Source organism: Rhinolophus sinicus, linkage group LG07, assembly GCF_036562045.2.
Source record: "Rhinolophus sinicus isolate RSC01 linkage group LG07, ASM3656204v1, whole genome shotgun sequence".
NCBI classification, from domain to species: Eukaryota; Metazoa; Chordata; class Mammalia; order Chiroptera; family Rhinolophidae; genus Rhinolophus; species Rhinolophus sinicus.
In genome coordinates, this window is record NC_133757.1 from 90270384 (window position 1) to 90292017 (window position 21634).

Below are 21634 nucleotides of genomic sequence, written 5' to 3' on the forward strand. Positions count from 1 at the left end.
GCTGCCATGCCGTGTGCCCAGCCCACCTCCCCAGCAAAGTGCAGGGGATGGACATCTGTGGCCTTGGATTTGATTTCCCACCAGGGCATAGGACTGGCATTGCTTCCTTCAGACACAGTTGAGAAAGGAGAGGTGCTTGTCCACCTTTCCCTGCGAAGCAGCCAAGGTCAGGGAGGTCCTTGCTAGCAGAGGGCAGAGCGTGTGGAAAAGCACTGACAGGCAATTTGGGGAACCATGAGCCATTCAGCATCACTGGAGCATGAAGTGCAAGGAGGGGCCGGAGTGAAGCTGGAGTGACCTTCGAGTCGCTGCATCTCCATGGGCTGCTTCACAGCCTCTTTATGTACCTCTGGTCCTGCCCGATGGTGACCCCTGCCAGTTACAGTCTCACAGAGGTGAAGGGGACCGTAAAGAGGGACTTGGTGGACAGCCGTGGGCCAACCCTCGGGGATCCCTGGGCTTTGCAGTAATTATCTCACTGTCAGTGAGGGGCAGCGGTGGGGGCAGCAGGCTCCAGCAGGGTAGCAGGTTCCTTGATGCTCAGCAGAGGCTGCTTTGCTAGATGTGAGGCTTCTGGTTCCCTGACAGGAGCATGCCCGGAAGGAGGGAGGGGGGAGGTTGAGAAATCGGGACAGAGGTGACATAGGAGTCAAAATTCCCCAACCAGACACACCAAGAGAAGATTAACTCAGGACATGTACAGACACATCAGGAACGGTCACAAGATCCCGTGTTGTGCACACAAATCTCAGCAGATCACAGGCCATGCCTTTGAGCAAATAGAATACACTCAAGTGTGCATGAGTTCCAGACACCAAAAGCCACCCTCCCTAAGGGGCCAGGTGAAACTTCAAGTCACTCTAGGTCATTTCCAGGATCCAGAGTCAAGAGTCTGAGCTTTGCCGTCTGCCAGCGCTTCCCCAGCTCCAGTCCCTTCCTGAGTTCCAAAAGCTACCAGGTACCCTCCCCCCACAATACTCACACTCACACATACTGGATATACTCCGTCAGTATCAAAGCCAGCCTGTAATTCCCAGGCTCAGAGGAGAGGTGAGGCGTGAAGGGACACTCTTTAGGGCAAGCACTGTTCATGGCTGGTGATGACACGTGAAGGCTCAGATTGCTGGGATGTGAGGTGGGAACTTGATTTCATCTTTGGTCTGGCTCCTTCGATCTGGGTATTTTTAAAGCAGTACCTCTCAGCATACAGTGATATATCCACTCCAGCCCTTCCTTCTCTCTTACTGAAGAAAGACAGAAGTGGGAAGAATGCTGGCGAGGGGGCCAAGAGGACAGGCTCCCAGCTCCAGCTCTGCTCCTGCTTTGCTATGTGGCCTTGGACAAGTCACCCAACCTCTTTGGGCCTCCGTGGCCTCTGATCATGGAGCACGGAAGCAGCATTCTGAGCTTTAAAAGCTTTTCTTCATTCCATTCAGTTGTTCCACCTATGATCTAGCGTCAACTTGCTTCTCATCCTACTGATTGTCCCGGGCTCCGGCCCCTCTTAGGATGGGCCTCACGCATAGGTGGGGTCTCTGTGATGCCACCAAAGGGGCCTTAGCGCCCTGTTACTGTGCAATGTGGGCACACCATTAGTGAGAGGCTCTCTGCTCCTGGGATGAAATGGGCAGTGAGGTACCACACCTGTTGTATTTTCCTCTGACCAAGGAACTTGGTCTCTCCAGTGAAGAGGACCACAGTGTGGAGATGGGGACAGGTGAAGGAAGGTTATATGTTAAAGAGACGGAGCCACAAAGGCATTCCAGAGTCAGAGACCCTGAAGGGAAGTTGAGACACCTCCCAAACCTATTCAAGGTGCTGGGTTGTCATGTTACTGTGTGTCGTCACGCACCTTCCCCAAGTCCGTGGTCCATATTGCTGATTAAACCAGATTCTTTCCTACGAAACCCAAACCTGGCTTCAGAATGCTTTAGACAGCCACAAAAACGGTAAACAGGTAAAACTTATGCTTCAATTCCTATCTAGGATTCACCCTTCTAGGAGGTGCCCACTCAGCCTGTACTCTAGGATGGTGAGGGTTTGGCAGCAAAGGGGCCATCTGTTCCCTGCATTCTGGCCTCCAAAGTCCTAACTAGTGCTGGGCTCCTCACTGTGACCAGGGGAGATGGGAAGGAGTCCAGTCAGACCCCCCAGCACTGCTCTGGACATCTTACCCCACCTCCCATTGAAAACCTGAGTCACCATTCTTTAGAGGCTAACGGGGGTTGGGGGGGAACGTGGCACCCTTCACAGCTGCCCAGCTCCCATGGGCCCTGGTGCCCCGTGGTGCCCAAGTCATGGGCTTAGATGAGGCTCACCTTCTGCCATCTCACGCGGGAGCAGCTGCTGTACTCACAGCAGCGGGGGTTAAATTTGCATGAGCTTTACATGTACCGGTGACTTAATTTTAGAAGGGAGAAGGACAGGTTGGGATTGGTGGGTAATCATGTTCCTGAGGAGAACTGTCAATCAGGGCTGTTAAGACATGAACTGCCCACTGAGATGAGGGAGGCGGAGCCAGCAGCTGACCGCTGAGACCTGCACACAAAAGGCTGCCAGGCAGAATGGCTTTTGACTCCTCCCAGCAGTGGGAAGCAGAATTGCTTCCGATTGTTCACCCTATGGGATGACTCAGCCTGCCAGTGATTTCCCTTTCACTTTCTGCCTTTCCACGGAACCCAAGGGCACTTAATTGAGAGCTGCGTGGGCCCCTGCTCCCACCCCACTGGCACCTGCTTCCCCTCACCCCTCTCAGGCTCTCCTGAGCTGCCCGTGCTCCCCACCCCTTCCTGTTCCATCCACACGTCTTTTTCATTCATCCTTTCTCTCAGAGAATAGTGTTGAGCTTTGCACATGGGACCTTCCAGGCATCAGCAGAGCAAGCATGGGAGGTTTGCAGACAAGGCTGAGATGATTAACCAGCTCCCAGGCTCGCCCCTGCCCCAGCCCTGGCCCCTGCCCGACCCTCATCCAGAGCAGCAAATGGCAGGAGAGGTCAAGGACAGAAATACAAACACTGGAATTCCAGATAAGCTGAGTCAGACAGTGTACTGGGGGAGGGACACATTGTCAGGGGGAGAATCATCTTGAAAGGGGAGTCAAGTAACCCTGGGCACGTGCCCCATTTAACCCAAGAGAGACCTCTGCTGGGGAGTTGGCTGGGGGCCACCCAGAGCCCCTCCAGCCCCAACTGACAGAGACTACAGGCCTGTTCTCACACTCTGCAAGCCGCCCCCAACCCCCACCCCTGCCCTTCTTGAGGCAGAGAAGCAGGTCTGGCCCTAGCCCTGCTCCCCCAGGGAGATGGGGGTGGGGATTGTAATCCTTCCCTAAAGACCTGCTCCTCTAACTTCAAGACAGGAGGATCTAGTTTGAGCATCTTTCCACACTGCTTTATAATTTCAGAAGCACTTTAGTGTAAATTTATCCAGTGTATACCATTCTTCTTACTGTGGTCAAGCATTTTCATATATATGATTTCATTTAATCCAGTGAATGCTAGCAATGTAAAACCGATATCAGCTGTGCTTATCTGACACGTAAGGAAATAGAGATGTGGGAAGGTTAAATCTTATGCCAGATGACAAAACAGATCCATCAATGTCAAAGGCCTAATGCCACCATGCAGGTTGCACACTTGCCATATAGGGGCCTGCTGAATGGTGCCTGACGGCTCCCTCCTGTGGACCCACAGCTGTGCAGGCACAGACCTTGCCCTCAGGGGGTTGCCGGAGGGGCAAGCAAACCTGGGAGGTAGGGAAAGAACCAGAAGAAGAGCTGAGCTTTCCTGACTCCCACTGTCATGTGGGGTCTCTGCTCCCGCTCCCCACATAAGAACGCAGGATATAGTGAGGCCAAAAAGGAACACCCACGGAGCCATAGATAGGGGAGTCATACCACTATAGTCTCACTGACGGCTGGGTTGGAGACAGGAAGTAGGAGCCATACAATCTGCAACCTGCCATCCGCTTCTCTGCCAACCAACCAACCCCACTTGCTAACTGCAATCCGCGCATACTAGCTCAGCCACCATCATCTGCTATTGTAGCCACGGCAGTTATATTAGTGGCCAAAGACTAACTGGTTACTGCTGACGGCCAACTAACCACAGCTGATGGCCATCTGATCACAGTTGATGGCCATTTACTACCTGAGCCAGCCCCTTTCCATGTGAGGCCGAGACCCTGAAAACTGCACTCCTGGCTGTGTCCCCGCATTCCACCCCTACAGGGTCTCGCCTCACAATCTACGCGACAAGCATCTTCCGCGAGGGGCCCTGTGCGAGTAGCCTGAAGGTGAATGCAATATGCTGGACACAGCCAGGCTATCTGGACACAGCCAGGGTTTCTCAGGGCACCACCAGTCCTTCTGGGCACAGCCAGACTTCCTGGGCACAGCCAGGGTTTCTCAGGGTACCACCAGTCCTTCTGGGCACAGCCAGACTTCCTGGGTACAGCCAAGGTTTCTCAGGGCACCACCAGACCTTCTGGCACAGCCAGACTTCCTGGGCACAGCCAGGGTTCTCAGGGCACCACCAGACCTTCTGGTACAACCAGACTTCCCGGGCACAGCCAGGGTTCTCAGGGTACCGTGCTGGAACAACAGTGACTCACAGCCAAGGTGCTTACATATTCTCGATGGCGGCCGGTCGAGATACAGGAAGCAAATGTCCACCAGTTCCACTGCATGGTGGTGTGTTCCCAAGCAAACAGTCAAGCTGTCCATCAAATCAGGGAAGGAAGGCAATTCCCCATAGTCCACAGTCATTCGCCAGGGCTGTGCACCGGCCCCACAATGTGTGCCTCTCTGTAGGGTGAGGGCTCCAAGTCCTGCCCAACCTGGGGGTGAAGGATGAACTTCACCTCACCCGCATCTTCCACCAAGGACTCAGCAAGCCTTTCCTCCTGGGACTACAAGTCCTGCATCCGGGCTGCCTCAGCAAACACTTCCCAGCCCACAGGGCCGCAACGGCCTTCGCTTTCTCTGGCCTATGCTGGTCGGAGAACTGTCCATGTCTTCCCACCCCTCCACGGGGGTCCAGCTCTCTGGCAGCTGCTCCTCCTGGTCTTCCTGAGACTGAGTGTTCATACACACAAACTGCGCCACCGCCCTTTGGGGAGCTTTGGCCGGCACCATATCCTGCTCACTGCGCCATGTGTCATGCAGGGTGTTATGTGGGGTCTCTGGTCCCGGTCCCAGCACAAGAACGCAGGATATGCTGAGACCAAAAAACACCCATGGAGCCATTGATAGGGGAGTCATACCCCTATATTCTCGCTGGCGGCTGGGTTGGAGACTCAGGAAACAGGAGCCACACGATCTGCAACCAGCCTTCCGCTTCTCTGCCAACCAACCTCACTTGCTAACTGCAATCCGCCTCTCTGCAATTCGCAATCCGCACTTGCCAGCCACCCTCATCTGCTAGCGTAGCCATGGCAGGGCAGTTATATTAGTGGCTAAAGGCTCACTGGTTACAGCTGACGGCCAACTAGCCACAGCTGATGGCCATCCAATTACAGTTGATGGCCATTTACTACCTGAGCCAGTACCTTTCCACGTGAGGCTGAGAGCCTGGAAACTGCACTCCTGGCTCTCTCCCCACACCCACCAAGCATCTTTTCATTATAAAACTGTCCCCAAAGGACAGCAGGTCTGCACACTTTGAGGCGGTCAGCACCATGTGGACAGAGAAGCAGAAGGGAAGCAGATAAGGACAGTGGCAGAAACAGGGAGACCTGACAGCCCAGGCAGCACGTTCTGCCATGGTGTCGGGTAGGGGCCAGGGGGGCAAATGTCTTAGTCAGCTCGGGCTGCTAGAAAACAATGCCACAGATTGGGGCTTAAATGACACACGCTTACTTCTCACAGTTCTGGAGGCTGCAAATTCAGGATCAAGGCACTGGCAGATTTGGTCCCTGATGAGACCTCTCTTCCTGGCTTATAAATGGATGGCCACCACCTTGCTGTGTCCTCCCATGGTGGGAGGAGAGACAGAAGGAGAGGAAGGAAGACAAAGGGAGAGAGGGATGGAGAGAGAGTGCTGGAGCTCTCTGATCTCTTCTTACAAGGGCACTAACGCCATCCTGAGGACCCCACCCTAATCACCTCCCAGGCCCCCCTCCTGATAGCATCCACTGGGGGTTAGGGCTTCAGCACACGAATTATAGGGGTACATAGACATTCAGCCCATAAGAGGCAGACAACAGAGTAAGAACTTTTACCTCACTTCTGTAGGAAAGAAAACGTTAAAAAACCACTCATGTGCTGGAGGCAGAGAGAGCTAGAGCTGGCTGTCATCCATGCAAACTGTTGAATAAAACAATCAAGTTTGCAGAATGATACGTACAATGTGATACCATTTATATAAAGAGAAAAACAAAGCAACACATTGAGTATTATGGTCTATTCAAAATATGTTTAATGATCAAAACACGTACCCACAAAATTCATGATAGGGAACCCCCACCCCACCCCGCCGTGGAGAGAGAGATGGGGAAGAGGAAAGGAATAGGAAAAGGGGATTTCAACTTAGATGTGTTCTTTCTAAACCAAATATAACTACCTTTTAACAATTGTCAATTCTGCATGAGTTACGCAAGTTATTTTTAGAGCATTTCAGTATTTTAAAAATCGATTACAGTTAGAATTAAGTAGAAGAAGAAAGCTCTAATAGAACATCTCAGGACCCAGGGCAACGTTGGTGAAATGCCCACGTGGATCCGTGTTCTTCACAGTCTAGGTGGCCGGCTGCCCTCTGACTGCCTGGCCCCTCCTTTCACCTTTAACTCCCCTTTGAAGTAGGTCTGAAGTCTGTCCCAGTCCTGGGAAGGAGGGCTGCAGGGCCCTGGAGTCTGAGGGGGAGGGGAAGGCTGCACTGAGGTGATATACTTTCTTTAGTTTCACTCCCCAGTTCCCAAAAGGAAACCGGGAAGTCATTAGTTAAGACAATAATCTAAGACCAAATTATTTGTTTCTCCCAGGAGCCCCAGAGCTCACATTTGATCCCCCAGAGCAGGATATATTAATCTTTTTAACGTGAGTCAACCAAGGGGCATTCGGGGTCAAAGAGCCCTGGGAAATCATAGCCAAATCTTGAAGGAGGGACATTTTTGGGAGGAGGGGTCAATAGCTCCCACTCGATTCTCAAGAGCTCTCGAAGAAGAACTGAACTGGACCCAGCCCCTCATGTTCCGGTTGAAAACAGCCCAGAGAGGCCTGGAGGCTCTGCATCAATGAAAGGGGGGAGGGTTACGCCTGACACCCTGTCTGTCTCTTCTTGTTTCAGGGCGTCTTGGGGAAGTGGCAGTACTCAGACCACTGAAGCAGCACTGGTGGCCGGCCAGGCTGTTCTGGGAGTGCAGGCCTGGGGCGCTCCTGCAATAAGCCGTCTGTTGTATAACTGAGTAGTTCAGAAAACTGGCCTGGAGAACAATGAGAAATAATACTAACAATAACCAGCACTGGTGATGTTTTTCAAGTACTTGCTAAGCTCTCACTTTCTTTCATGTTCATCAGGAAGTCCTGTGATAGGGCAGGTGTGGTTGCCTCCACTTTACAAGTGAGGAAACTGAGGCACGGAGAGCTTAAATCACTTGCTCAAAGTCAAACTGAGTCAATGGCAGAACTGAGGTTCTAAATATCATTTCATTGGTTCCTGTAAAAGCAGGCTTCTCAACCTCAGCGCTATTGACAGTTTGGGTCAGACAACTCTTTGTCATGGTGGCTGTTTGTCACAGGGGTTGTCCTGTGACAAAGATACCAGTCATAACAGTCAAAAATGTCTGGTCTCAGATTTGCCAAGTCACCCCACTTGAGAAGCACTGCTCTAAAACACCACACGCTCCCTCAGGCCTTCGCACGTGCCGTTCTCCCTGAGGGACCAGTCTATCAAACACTGCACCAGGCTGCCTCTTCCTGAATGCCATCTTCTCAGAAGCCTTCCCTGGGCATTGCCACTAAGGTAGTAAATGCACACACGTGCACACACATGCACACACACACGTGCACACACAGATATGGGTGAGCACACGCACACACAGACACACACACGCCTGTTTTTCCCTATGTCTTTGACTTTTGTTTTTTATTCTATGAGCTTACTACTCTCCTTCTTTCCTCTCTCCCCCTGCACTATGCATACGTGGCCCTTGTCAGATGCTGAATAAATACAGGGGGTGACAAAAAAACGTATACACATTTTAAGAAAGGAAAAAACTGCATTAAAATTACACTGATGGTAACCACTTTGAGCACCTCTTGTAATTGCAGAAGTCAAATGTGACTTGTATTCATCTTTTGTTATTGGTATGTACCATCGAGTATTACAATTTTAATAGTTTTTTCCTTTCTTAAAATGTGTATACATTTTTGGGGCACTCTGTATTTGTTGAATAAATGACCAAATGAACCACACACACACACACACACACACACACACACACACAGCCCCATCATCAAGGCTCAGCCTGCAGGCGACATTGCGTGACAGTTACTAGGGACACATCCCATTGGGTGGGCTCAGTTGTAGGCGGCACAGCCCACGCTGTGTGCTGGAGGAGGCTGCTGGATGGAGCAGGCAAGGCTTCCCAGAGCTCTGTGAGTCCCCGCGGGCTAGCACTGGGTGGCGGCACCTCCTCGGCTGGCGGGGGCTGGGCAGAGTAGAGATAGATAGATGCCTGCAGCATGGCTGTGGGTGCTCATTTGACCCCCCCATCAGGATCACTCCCTGGGAGAGTGTGGAGAGGAGGAGAGATGGGGAGGGCAAAGGAAAGAGAGAAGGCAGGAGCAGGAAGGGAAATACCAGGGACTGCAAAGGAGGAGGGGTGGCTGGAGGCTGTGGTGACATCTCCAGACCTTGGGGGAGAGGCAGGCTGGAAATGCAGGCTCACTCTCCCGGGGCGGAAGTCTGGATTGGTGTGGACAAGGCCAGAGCTGCTCCTCCCCATGATGTGGGGTGGGAGGATGAGGAGCGCTCTTTCTCACCCTCCCGAGTCTAGACGCGCCCCTCTGCACCTCCATGCCTCCGTCTCCCTATTCCAGAAAGGGAGGAGCAGAGGCACGTGTTCCTGTGGCGTCAGCCCTGTTTCCTTTGGGAAGGAGGGCGCAGAATGGAATGGGGGGGGGCAGTTGCAGTGGGAGTAGAAGTAGCTCAAAGCTGAGGGCTTCCCAGGCTCCAAGGTCATTGCCTGTCCTGGTGTAGCAGCCACGGTCATTTGTGAGGGGAGGAAAAGGGACTGGCACTGGGTCTGGGGGAAATTCTCCTGAGTTCCCTGGGGCCACATTCTGAGAATTATAGGCTAGGGGCTCCTTTCCCCACCCCCAGCTTTTCTCTTTCCTCTCTTCTCTTAAGACCTGAAGTCTAATTCTTGCTGGATCCCTTCTGTGAACTCAGTAGGAGGTCACGCAGAGCAAGTTGACTACAACTACTCAGTGTGAGTTTCCATGGTTCCTTCCCCTTTCCCTCCCCTGTCCTTCTTCCCTCTTCCTTTCCCCTCCTTCAGTCTCCAAGATCTGTATGGTTGCTTATTTCCACCCCGAGTACATACTCCTGGCCAGTGGGAATTATTTCCCAGGAATAAAAATGTGCCCCTTCCTCCATCCTTCCTGAGGATAGGCATACAAGTCCGGCAGGGCTGGGTGAGTGAAAAAACTAGGGCTTGGGAACTAGGCTGGACCATAGCCAACTTTTCTGCGATGCTCTCTCCAAGTTGAAAATGGAACACATCCAGACACTTAAAGGTAATTGGTTTAGCTCCAAGTGGATCTGGGGAAAATCTCAAACTTCAAAGCGCCTCTGTGTGTCAAGACCTGGGGAGTGGAGAGCAGAGGATGGGAGCTAAGAACACCCTCAGAGGACCAGAGGCCACCATCCTTCTCCCTCTTCTCTCCTTCGCTCCCCCACATCATCCCCTAGGGTCTAGTGCAGTACTTGTGCTTCACAAGTCATCCAGGCTGCTGCTGAGGTGAGCAAAGGAGCTCACCTGTACCTAAAACCCCCAAGGGAGATGAAGCTACGGCCAGAGGCCATGACCTTAATTTCTCCTTCAAGCATTCTCTCTCCCCCAACCCTGGAAACTCATGTTACTATCCAGGATGGGTCCCTAGCGTCTCTGAGCCTCACCCAGCAGTGTGCTGTCACATGGATTCATGGAACTTGAGTCTAGGTTCCACGATGCTCATTGGCCAGTGGAACGACAAGGGCCAGGTCCTCTAACCTTTCGAAGTCTGTGCCTCGTTTTCCTCATTTTTGTCCTAGGAGCTATAGATGCAAAGTCTTTGCTCACACAGAGCTTATATTCCAGTGGAGACATTCCCAATGCACAATTTTAAGATAAGATTATTACAGGTGAAAAGCAAGTGTTACAAAGGGGATAAACAGGTTGGAATAACAGAGAGAAATGGGGAGATGGATTTTTCCGGGGGTAACCGGAGAAAGCCACTTTGTAGAGGTGATATTTAAGGTGACAACTGAAGGATGAGAAAGAGTGTTCTTTATGAAGAGCTAAGAGAAGGGACTTGTTAGCAGGTGGGAACAAGCTTGGTGTATGCAACCAACAGAAAAGAGACGAGTGGTTATAATTGTGGTTCTCAGCAAGGAAAGAATGGGGTGAGATAAGATGGGAGCAGCAGGCAAAAACCAGGGCCTGCCGGGGGCCTACAGGGCTTAGTACGTTGTCTTCTCATCAGGGAGGGTGACGACTGTGACACTGCAGATGGTTAGGATGGACAGTTTGGGGAAAGACAAATTGGGAGGCTGTCTCAAGGTGCAGGGGAGAGGAGAGGGCAGTAGGGCAGGGAAATACCAACAGACCCATACAGCATGTCAGCCCGAGACTAGTTATACACACACACGTTTGTGGAGCACCGAGCCTGGGCCAAGCATTGCACTTGACTCCTGTTAGTCTGCTGCATCCTCATACTAGTCCTATGAAATAGTTATTATTTTTATTTTGTAAGCAAAGAAACCTCAGAGAAGTTGGTTTTCAAATGTCTCATCTTCACAACCCTGTTTGCACAGATGCTCACAAATGTGTAAATGGCTGGGCAAAAAGTGAGTCGCCAGTTGCCCAAGGGGTATAAGTGCAGAGTGCAGGAGAGTCTTTTGGTCAAACACAGCTTCCCTACATGTGGACAGCAGTGGAATGTTTGCCTCATAGGACCTGACGGCCTCAGCTAAGCAAGAGATGGACGACCTGGGGGATGAAAAATACATTCTGCCATTGTCAACGGTTAAGTGAGCAGAGAACGCAATACTCCTAGGTAGCGCTGTCAGGGAGTGGGGTGCAGGAAAGTTACATTTGGAAGGTCAAGAACTCATTCTGGAAAATGAGGTCGGGCATTGGAGATGACATAGGGTGACGAATGCTGGCGGGAACCATGGTAATACTGTAATAATAGATACAAATGAAAACGCCTACCATTGAGTGCCTACTATGTACTAGGCATTCAGTGAATGTCCCAGGCCCATTAACTTATGGTGGTACCTAATACACTCCTCGTAACTATCCCCTAGGGTAGGCATGGCTGTGGTTCCTTGATTCTAAAAGGCCATCAACTTAATAAAAGCATTTCATCAGAAAACATACATTACACTTACACAACAACGTTTTATTGCGTTATGCTTTTACTGATGGAATGCAGGACATATTTATTCATAACATTACCACTTTATTGTTCAGAATAGCAATGCACGTTTGAATCCAAGGCTTCACATTCAGAGTTGAAGAGTCTTCTGGCTCCTTCCGTTATACACACACAACTCTCCATAACCCGCCTGGGACTTTTTTTGCCTCTTCAGGATTCACAGTGTAATTTAGAGCACACTAAAGAGCACAGGGTTTCTTCCAATTTCCTACTTTATTAAACTTGTAATTGTTTTTTCTTCCTTAATTGGATCAGCTGTCTTTTGACTGACAGAAATACTCCTCCGTGACGCATGACAACCACACAGCCTTTCCTTGCTTTGAAAATCATGCCACCTATGCTTACAGATTTCCCTACGTCTGCAAGTGTGCTGACATGGGTGTCCCAGGGTATTCCTCTATCCGGCAAGGGGCAAGGTTGTTGTTATTGCTTTCAGCATTTATTATAAGATGCATTCCGATTACTTTTTTAAAAAATCAAGTGTGTCTTAGAATTAGCTTATGAAACTGAAGGTTAAAGGTATTCAAGAGTTTACTTTGCAAGTCACAGCTGGCGGGTGGCATAACCAGGAATCCAAACCATTTACCACATACCTCTTCATGTTCAAGGGCACAATTATTTCCCTCTTCATTGCCTCTTGAACCCTCTCCAGTCAGGCCTTTCTTCCCACCACTGCTCTTGCCAAGGCCACCGAGAACCTCCCAAGGGCCAAATCCACTGCCCAGTTCTCAGTCATCACCTTACTTCAGGAGCATTGTCACCTCCTATGAGACGACTTCCGTACCAGGTTTCCTGAGGTCTCCTGCATCAGTCGGAGCCTTCTCAGTTTCTCTTCCGCATCCTCCTCACTTTCCTGCCCCGCGAACCAGTCTTCAGACTTCTCTTGTCTTCCTGCCTTTGCTCCTTCAGTGACCTCTTCTAGGCTCAGAGCTGGCTTCTCTACACACACAGCCTTTCCAGGGAAATCTGCAGCTCCCACAGCTCCCACCCATCTACTGCCTACCTGCAGCACTCCTCAAGATCTTCAACCAAACCCTTCTTTGCCACCCCCAGCTCATCCCACACCGGCTTTGCATCTCAATGAACGGCAACTTATTCCCAGTTGCTGGGATAAAAAACAGTGGCGTCATCCTTGACTCTTCTCTTTCTCCTGCTCCCTGCATCCGATCCTTTAGCAAATCCTGTCAGCTGAACCTTAAAATTACATCCAAAATTGAATCCAAAGCTACCAGCCTGGCCCAGCCGTGGCCGTCACTCACCTAACAGAACTGGCCCCCCGTGTCCACCCAGGCCTCTCAATGACCTCTTCTCCACCCAGCAGCCAGAGGAACCCTCCACAGCCTCATTCAGATCAAGGTATCTCTGCTTAAACCTACTAGAGTAATAGCCAAAGCCCTAGGCCACCAGACTCTCTGTGGCCGGCATCTGCTAGCCCCTGACTTCTCCTTCTCCCCGTCCCCTCTGCTAACTAGTCTCCAGACGGCTGGTCTCCTGCCTGTTCTCACATGTGCCAAGCACACTCCACTGCAGGGACTCAGGGCTTTGCACGCACCGCTGCTTCTCAGCTGCTTCTCTCTCCCCCAGATTTCCACATGATTTGCTCCCTCATCTTCTTGGGGTCTCTTCAAATGATACCCAACAGAGAGGCCTCGCTTCTGCTTCCTGTATAAACAACCACCCCCCAGAATACCATAATTCCATCCTATGCACTCTGCTTCATTTCCCTGTAGCACCTCGGTCACTTGAGATAGTACACATTGTTTGTTTATGGCCCGTCCACACTACACTAAACACAAGCCCGCAGACACCGGGATGGTAAGTGTCTTAATCACTGTTGTATCCCCTTGCTCAGAACAAAGCCCTCCAGAAGCAGGCCGTCAGCCATTGTGTGTTGAATTTGGCACAAAGGCAGGATGGAGAGCCTAGTAACGGAGACGGGACCCAGCTTCTGTTAAGAGACGTATGCATTTCTCCGCTGCCCAAGCTCAGCAGTCAGAATAACTCCCTTCGAGTTACCACCGAGGTCTACAGTGACCGGCCCATCCCAGGCTGACCGCTGCCCTGTGTCTCCTTCCAGGTCTGCGCTCTTCCAGGCTCTGCGAGGCTTTTGCTATGACCGCAGTCTCCTCAGGGAGCCAGGACTACCTCTCGCTGCCATAGCCACACCAGCGCCTCGCTCTTCCCTGCCTGTTCCCGGCCCCACGTCACCATGGGCAGCGTCAGTAGCCTCATCTCCGGCCACGGCTTCCACAGCAAGCACTGCCGGGCTTCGCAGTACAAGCTGCGCAAGTCCTCCCATCTCAAGAAGCTCAACCGGTACTCAGACGGGCTGCTCAGATTTGGCTTCTCCCAGGACTCAGGTCATGGCAAGTCCAGCTCCAAAATGGGGAAAAGTGAAGACTTCTTCTACATCAAGGTCAGCCAGAAGACACGGGGCTCCCACCACCCTGACTACACTGCACTGTCCAGTGCGGACTTAGTGGGCCAGGCTGGGGTGGACTTTGGCCCGTCCACCCCACCCAAGCTCATGCCCTTCGCCAATCAGCTAGAAATGGTAAGTGGGGCGGGGGGGAGTCTCTGGTAATGGCAAGTGGGTTGGAAGGGCAGAAGCAAGCAAAAGTGGGGTAGAGAGCACGGGGTCAGGGAGGGGTGGCAACAGTGACCTAAGTGTTTAGATCTCCAAAAGGCCAGAGCAGTGCGGTGAGGGCAGAAGTGTCAGTCACACTGCAGAGATCAAAGGGTGGTCAGGGGCAGTGAAGCATTGGTCAGCCCCCTACTCCAGGCGTCTTGGGGGAGCCCTTACACAGAGAGCAAAGGAGAAATGAAAGGCTACCTGAGCTCCCCTGGAATGTAACTGGATTATCAAGGCAGGACCAACAGCAAGCATCACTTTCGGGAAAGAGAGGGAGTTCTGTTCTCGTCTGGACGAGCAGATGGAGAGTCCGCTTGGAGAGCTGGCAGCTTCTCCTGATAGCGAACCCGTGGCACTGGGCCTTCTCCTCATTCGCTGCTCAAGCTGGGGCTGGAGGCATCTGGCTGGATGAGGGCCGTGAGTTTCTTACCCTTGTCTTTAGCAGAAGTGAGGGCAAAAGAGCCCTAGGTGCTCAGAAAGCCAGCCCTCCTGCCAGCTCAAGCTCGCGTGGGGCCCACCAGTGGATGCTGAAAACGCCATGTTCCTGTCAGCCCCCTGCCCCACCCTGGTGGTGATAGATTAGGAGGTGGCCCTGCCCACTTGCACAGAGCCTTACGCATTTCAAACTAAAGGGCTTATAAACTGCAAAGTGCTCCACCAATGAAAATGACAATGTGTTAAGAAGGTGTCGTTATGTCAAGGGATCCTCCCAAGCCTTTGAGGAGGTCACAGTGGTGTCCTTGCTCCTGGCGTACTGGAGGGGGCAGTGGAGGTGAACAAGGGGTAGCCTTCTGCGGGGACACCATGCTCCCCCAGCCCAATGTCCCTGTCTGCACCACACAGAGACAGAGCTGGAGCTGTCCGTCATCTTGGGAGGCTGGGACAAGCTGGTGACAGGTAATTCCTGAATGAGCATTAAGAACATCCCCCCAGGCACAGAGGACTTTCTCCTCCTTGAGAGAGGAGCTGCTTCAGAGCACCAGGCGAGGTCCTCCGTGCCTGCGACCAAGGAGGGTGCCACGTGGCCGGGTGGGGACGGAAACGGGATCAGTACTGTTCTTTTCCTCCCCAGGGCCCAGAGAAGGGTGCCGTGAGGCCCACCGCCTTCAAGCCCGTGCTGCCGCGGTCAGGAGCCACCCTGCACTCCTCCCCGGGGAGCGCCAGCCACCAGCTGCACCCCGCACCGCCAGACAAGCCCAAGGAGCAGGAGCTGAAGCCCGGCCTGTGCTCTGGGGCGCTGTCCGACTCCGGCCGCAACTCCATGTCCAGCCTGCCCACACACAGCACCAGCAGCAGCTACCAGCTGGACCCGCTGGGCACCGCCGTGGGGCCGGCCAGCCGTTTTGGGGGTTCAGCCCACAACATCACCCAGGGCATCCTCCTCCAGGACAGTAACATGATGAGCCTGAAGGCGCTGTCCTTCTCCGATGGGGGCAGCAAGCTGGCCCACCCGAGTAAGGCAGACAGGGGCTCCTCGTGCGTCCGCTCGCCCATCTCCACGGACGAGGGTGCCATCCAGGAGCTGGAGCAGAAGCTGCTGGAGAGGGAGGGCGAGCTACAGAAGCTGCGGCGCAGCTTTGAGGACAAGGAGCTGGCGTCCAGCCAGGCCTACGAGGGGCAGCGGCGGTGCAAGGAGGAGCTGGAGGGCCCGGAGCAGAAGTGCAGCAGCAAGCTGAAGCCCGCATCGCAGAAGAGCCAGCGCACACAGCAGGCGCTGCACCTGCAGGTGCTCCAGCTCCAGCAGGAGAAGCGGCAGCTGCGGCAGGAGCTTGAGAGCCTCATGAAGGAGCAGGACGTGCTAGAGGCCAAGCTGCGGGCCTACGAGAAGGAGAAGACCAGCTTTGCCCCCGCGCTAGAGGAGACCCAGTGGGAGGTGAGGCCGTGGGGGCTTGGGGTGGTTGGTGTGGGGTGCCAGGGCCCCTCCCCGCCTCCCAGTTCTGGCCACTGCCTCAGCACGCTGGGGTAAAGGGCCAGCTTTATAAGCCAAAGAAGGGGCTCCCATGTCACCATGTCAGGGATGCACTTACCCTGTGCCTCCCTCTCTCGCCCTGTCTCAGTGCCTGGTGGCCCCCAGAATTGAGTTTACTTACCACGAGATGAGAGGCTGGAACCATGAGAAGAAGGCCTAGCTGGGTGTCTGAGGGCCAACTCACTTTATCTACTCACAGGAGGCTCAGGGAAGCACAGCCATACTGGAATCCGTGCTGGTCCAAGAGCCAAGAGAGAGCATAGGATTTGTTACGTTTGAGGGAAGGGCCCCCACCCACTGGTGAGAGTGACCCCATTTGTGGCAAGTCTCAGTGACAGAAGGGGCTACTCCTCATAGAAGTGTCGGTGGGGCTTCTAGTTGGTGTCTGAGAAGGAAACAAGAGAAAGAAAAGGGCCCACGCATGCGCACGCACACGCACATACAGTCAGGCACAAGTGAGGTCTCCACTCCTGGCCTTGCTGGAGAACCAGCTCAGCACCCACTTCCTGCTGCCTGAGAGCAGCTTTCCTCCCTGGGAGGCCCGGGAGGTGGTTTGGGGGCAGGTCACCTCACTTTGAGGGGCATGTGCATGGGTGACAGAAACATGGCAGACATGGAAATCGATACCATTGATGTTAAATGTGGATGACGGAGCTGCCAGCAGTGGGCAAATGAAACCACTGATCGCTGATTTACACATGGCCACAGGCTGAGGTATAGGTTGAGATTTTGACTCTGAATTAGGGGTGAGACGGGCACGTGGACAGACCAACCCAGCCCACAGAAAGGAGCCTCCACGAGGGCTGGGCCTTCATGGGTCACCATGCCTGGTAACTCTCTGGAGGCTTCCTGTCAGGACAGCTTCATTCTGGGAGGCAGTGACGATGTCACTTGCTCTGAGCGAGGACCTCTCACCTCTTGCCACTCTCTCTCCTCCCCGACCCTGACTCTCGGCAGGTGTGCCAGAAATCAGGTGAGATCTCTCTCCTGAAGCAGCAGCTGAAGGAGTCCCAGATGGAAGTCAATGCCAAGGCCAGCGAAATCCTCAGTCTGAAGGCCCAGCTGAAGGACACACGGTGCAAGCTGGAGGGCATGGAGCTGAAGACACAGGATTTGGAGAGCGCTCTGCGCACCAAGGGCCTGGAGCTGGAGGTCTGTGAGAATGAGCTACAGCGCAAGAAGAACGAGTCAGAGCTCCTGCGAGAGAAGGTGAACCTGCTGGAGCAGGAGCTGCTGGAGCTGCGGGCCCGGGCTGCCCTGCAGTGGGACAGCGCGTCCCGGGGGGGAGGGCGGGGGACGGGGCCCGGGCCCGCCTTCTCCGAGGACATCCCCTCCCTGCAGCGGGAGTTGGAACGGCTGCGGGCCGAGCTGAGGGAGGAGCGGCAAGGCCATGACCAGATGTCCTCAGGCTTCCAGCACGAGCGGCTGGTGTGGAAGGAGGAGAAGGAGAAGGTGATCCAGTACCAGAAGCAGCTACAGCAGAGCTACCTAGCCATGTACCAGCGGAACCAGCGCCTGGAGAAGGCCCTGCAGCAGCTGGCCCACGGGGAGGGTGCAGGGGAACCTTTGGAGATTGACCTTGAAGGGGCTGACATCCCCTATGAGGACATCATAGCCACAGAGATCTGAGGGGCCTCCTGGGAGAGGGACAGCTGGGACCTGGCATTAGGAGGCAGGGGTGCTGAGCCTGTCCAGGAGGGCTCCCCTCTCCTTCCCCCCTGCTCAGGAACTCAGCCTCTCAGAGAGAAGCTTCCCGGGCACAGACCTGGGATCCTCAAGGGCAGGGAAGTGGAGGGGAGAGGAGGGACGGCCTCTCCTCCCCATTCCCACGGTCCAGCGCTCACCATTCTGCAGCTTTCCCAAGAGATGGGCCCAGGGGTTTTCCATTGTTTGGTTAAGGGCTCCCTAAACCTTGGCCTCTGTACAAATATTTAGAGATCCTCTCTCCCAGGGATGGTGGTGGCTGCCATGAAGACCAGTGGCCACTTCTTTTCCTGTCTCTTTTCCCATAACCTTTCTCCCCCAGATACACTGGGATGCCTTGGGACTAGAAAGAAGCCATTTGTGACTAGAACCTGGTCATAACCTGAGCTCTTCCTCTGTCTCCAGACATGTAGGGGTTGGAGTGGGGTATGGAGAACCTAGATTAGCAATGTCAGCACTGTCCCGACCCTGGCAAGCCACAGAAAGGAAGGGCAAGCTGGGGCAGCCCAGGAGAATCTACCTTGCAAGGACAGGTTGGGCAGAGAGAGAAGCTTGGTAGTCATGGCCAGACCCTGCTGGGCCTCCTAACTGGAGGTGAGCAGCCTTCGGCAGCTGGTGGCCTTTGACCTTGACCACACTTCTTAAAGCCATAGATACTGAGGGCCTGGGTGGGTGCTGGGAAGGGAAGATTGAAGGTACCATGACACAGGGTTGGGTGCGGCTTTCCAGTGGTCCCAGGGAGAGCCTCCAAATAGTTTGCAGTGCGGTGGGGGGGAGGGGGGAGACAGAGCTTCCCCACCTGGCTCACGTTGGCCAGAGGCTACTCTGAACTTGTTTTCTTCCCAAGAATCAAGTCTTTGCTGGATCTAAAATCATGTCTATCCACTAAGATGGTGCAGGAGGATCTGGGCAGTGGCAACCTCTCCCCTCACATCTCCAGTGCTGAGTGCAGACAACAGTCCTTCTGGGTCAGGAGGGGTCCCCAGAGCCCCAGGCAGGGAGAGTGAGAGGTATAGACACAGCCTTATGAACAGCCCCAGGGCCACCGGCTGGCCTCCCTCCCCCCAGGCCCCACAAGAGCTCTGACTGTCCAGAAGCCAGAAGCTGCAGCTGCTGGGGGCTGGGCCCTTGCCTGGGGAGGCTGGGGTTTCTCTTCTGAAGATGTGGAGAGCTGGGGGAGGACAGAAAAGGTAGACTGTCTCAGTTGCTTGTTTCAGGAAATTTTTCTTCTTTTTTTTTTTTTTTTCTTTCTGTCTTTTCAGAAGCAAGCCAGATCTAGCAGGCAGCCAGGCTGTTCCATGTTCTATTTTTGACTCAAACTACAGCTGCTGTTCTTAGGACAGCCAGCTCTTGCTGGGCTCCTGCGCCTTGCGCCTGCCTGCTGGGAGGACAAAGGGGATAAGTCTGGGTACTTCCCAGCCCCTGGCTGCCTCCCCGACCTCTGACCTTTGACCTTAAGCTGCAGACCCAGGGTGGGAGTGGAGCGGCTCCTACTCCCTCCAGGGCCCACCATGTTCCTTCCCTGAGTCTCAGCTGAGGGCAGGGCCACCTCCCTGTAGTTGGCTCTGCCTTCCGGTCCCCAGGGTTAAGCCATGCCTTTCCTGCTGCCTTCACAGGACAGAGGAGCATTTCTGGAATTTGAAGCCATGACTCTTAGTCATAGGCTAGATTTAAACTTGGAATCCATAGGCCGAGACCCATCGTCCCTGGAGGGCAGTGCCATCTCCTGGGCACAGTACAGACCCTTAAGTCAAAGCTGTCCCTTTCTGTGCGCCATGGCCCTCAGGCCCCCATCCCCACCAGTCTGTGCCTTGTTTGAGTCCTTCCTGTGAGACTCCCCATGGTACAGAGAAAGGGGCTGTTGCCCCCACTCCCGGCTGTAGACACCCCTCGACACCCCTCTCAAAGAGCAGCCCCTCACCTCAGGAGAGGTGGGTGCTAAGGCCAGGAGGTGGGTGCTAACCATGGCATGACCAGGCCCTGCACCCACATGCCTGCTGCCGGCCCACCCCTGGATGCCCTCCCTGGGCTGCCACCAGCCCCAGGCTCCAGGATAGCCCACAGTGGCACCAGAGCGCATCTGTGTCCTGTAACATAGGGACGTTGCCACCATGTGGTTTTTCTTCCTTTCCCCGTGAAAAAAATGTCCTTACTCCTCCTGGACCATGCCAGACCCAGCCTCTCCAGAAGGAGGCACTGAACAGCAGAGGCCGAGCAGGGACTGGGGAGTTCCGCCAACACTGCCTCGGAGCAGGCGGCCTGGCCCCCGGCCAGCGTGAGCTCGGTGTCCTTCCCTCTGAACATTCCTGCTGGCACGTTTCCTCGCTCAGGCAGACCCACCTCCTCCGCTCCCTAAAGGAAACCAGGCCTGCAAATGCTCCTGCCGTCTGCAAAGAGAGAGCAGTATCCAGCAGCACGTCACCAAGGAGGAGATTCTGCCTCTGGGACTTGGGATGACCAGACTCTCACAGCGCGTCCACTGTGGGTGTCTCCTCTGGCCTCCGTGTAGTTCAGGTGACTCCTGCTGGGCACACTCAGCCGATGTGGGCACTGAGCTCAGGGGGGCTGGGGGCCATCTCTCCCTGAGAAGCATCCCCTTGAGCCTCTGCCCCTACCCTGCTCTTGTCCCAGCCCAGCCGGGACTGCTCTTGGGTGAGAGGACTGCCCAGGGGTAAGCCAGGCTGGGCTATTGGAGCAGCAGCTTTGGGAGAGGGTGTTGCTGTGGAGCCTGAGTTCTGAGCAGGAGCCATGTGCCCTGTGCAGGTGGGCACTCCCCTCACGTCCGTCCACGGTGGTCTGTTCACTGCATCTGCAGGCAGAGCCGGAACCCCCCGCCGTAGCTGCCTTTGGACGGACTGGCATTTGGAAGAATATGTACACAGTTGTTTCTCTCTTGGTTTTTTCTTGTTGTTTGGTTCGCTTTGCTTTTGACAGCTTCATTTTATTTTATTTTCGATGCCATGTGTTGGCCATGTAAACTATTACTGGTAATTTTATGTTTTTATTTATGAATAAAGAATGCCATGTCTCATGCCCTCCCTAGTGACTCCCCACCTACCCTCCTTCCCCTGGCTGTGGCGCGGCAGCCCCTTGGGGTTTCTCCATTTGGAACAAGAAAGGTGACATCCGTCGCACCAGGGAAGGAGGTAGGGACGGCCATGATGAGGTAGCACTGGCTGGTTGGAAAGCACAGGCTTTGGCATCTGATAGACCCCCCGCTGGCCCCTGCCACTCGCCAACCCTGTGGTCTTATCTGGGAATGGGCCCCAGGCTGACCCTGAGGAGGAGAAAAGGAGACCGAGGGACATGGTCCTCTGCAAAGGCAGAGGGGCCTCTCCAAAAGAGAACCCTCCCCAGCCCAACCCGAGGCCTCGCCTGCCTCATTCCTCCAGCTGCTCACCTCCCCAGCCAACCCGCCGTCCAACTGCACATGGCCTCTTTGGCAGGAGACCAGAGTGGCTATTGCTGCCACAACCCAGGGCCTCCCAGCAGGGAAGGTGCAGTCACCACAGTGACCATCTGTCCCGCCGGCTCACGGCCAGCGTGCCTTATTCACCTTGACAAGTGTTCCCTATGGCCCCAGGCTCAGATTCTAGGCTCAAAGGGCTTCTACTCAGGTGGCAGGTGACAGAAGGGACATGGAAAAAGGGAATTAAGAGCATGAGGTAGCCAATGGAACACGAGGG

At 54.0% G+C, this 21634-nt stretch overlaps 1 protein-coding gene across 6 annotated transcripts in view; it reads left to right on the top strand.

Annotated features, from left to right (window-relative positions):
- LZTS1 (leucine zipper tumor suppressor 1) overlaps positions 1-20986 on the top strand; it is a 48186-nt gene extending 27200 nt beyond the window's left edge. For 4 of the 6 annotated variants that reach the window (XM_074338277.1, XM_019744663.2, XM_074338278.1 and 1 more), the window contains exons 2-4: positions 13721-14197; positions 15348-16148; positions 17202-20986. In XM_074338277.1, coding sequence (XP_074194378.1) covers positions 13853-14197; positions 15348-16148; positions 17202-17873 — 1818 coding nt within the window. In that variant the 5' untranslated portion in view covers positions 13721-13852 and the 3' untranslated portion in view covers positions 17874-20986. Of the gene's footprint in view, positions 1-8517; positions 8596-9331; positions 9432-13720; positions 14198-15347; positions 16149-17201 lie in introns of those variants that run through there. The other 2 variants (XM_074338275.1, XM_074338276.1) reach the window with 2 other exon arrangements.
- The last annotated feature ends 648 nt before the right edge of the window (positions 20987-21634 follow it).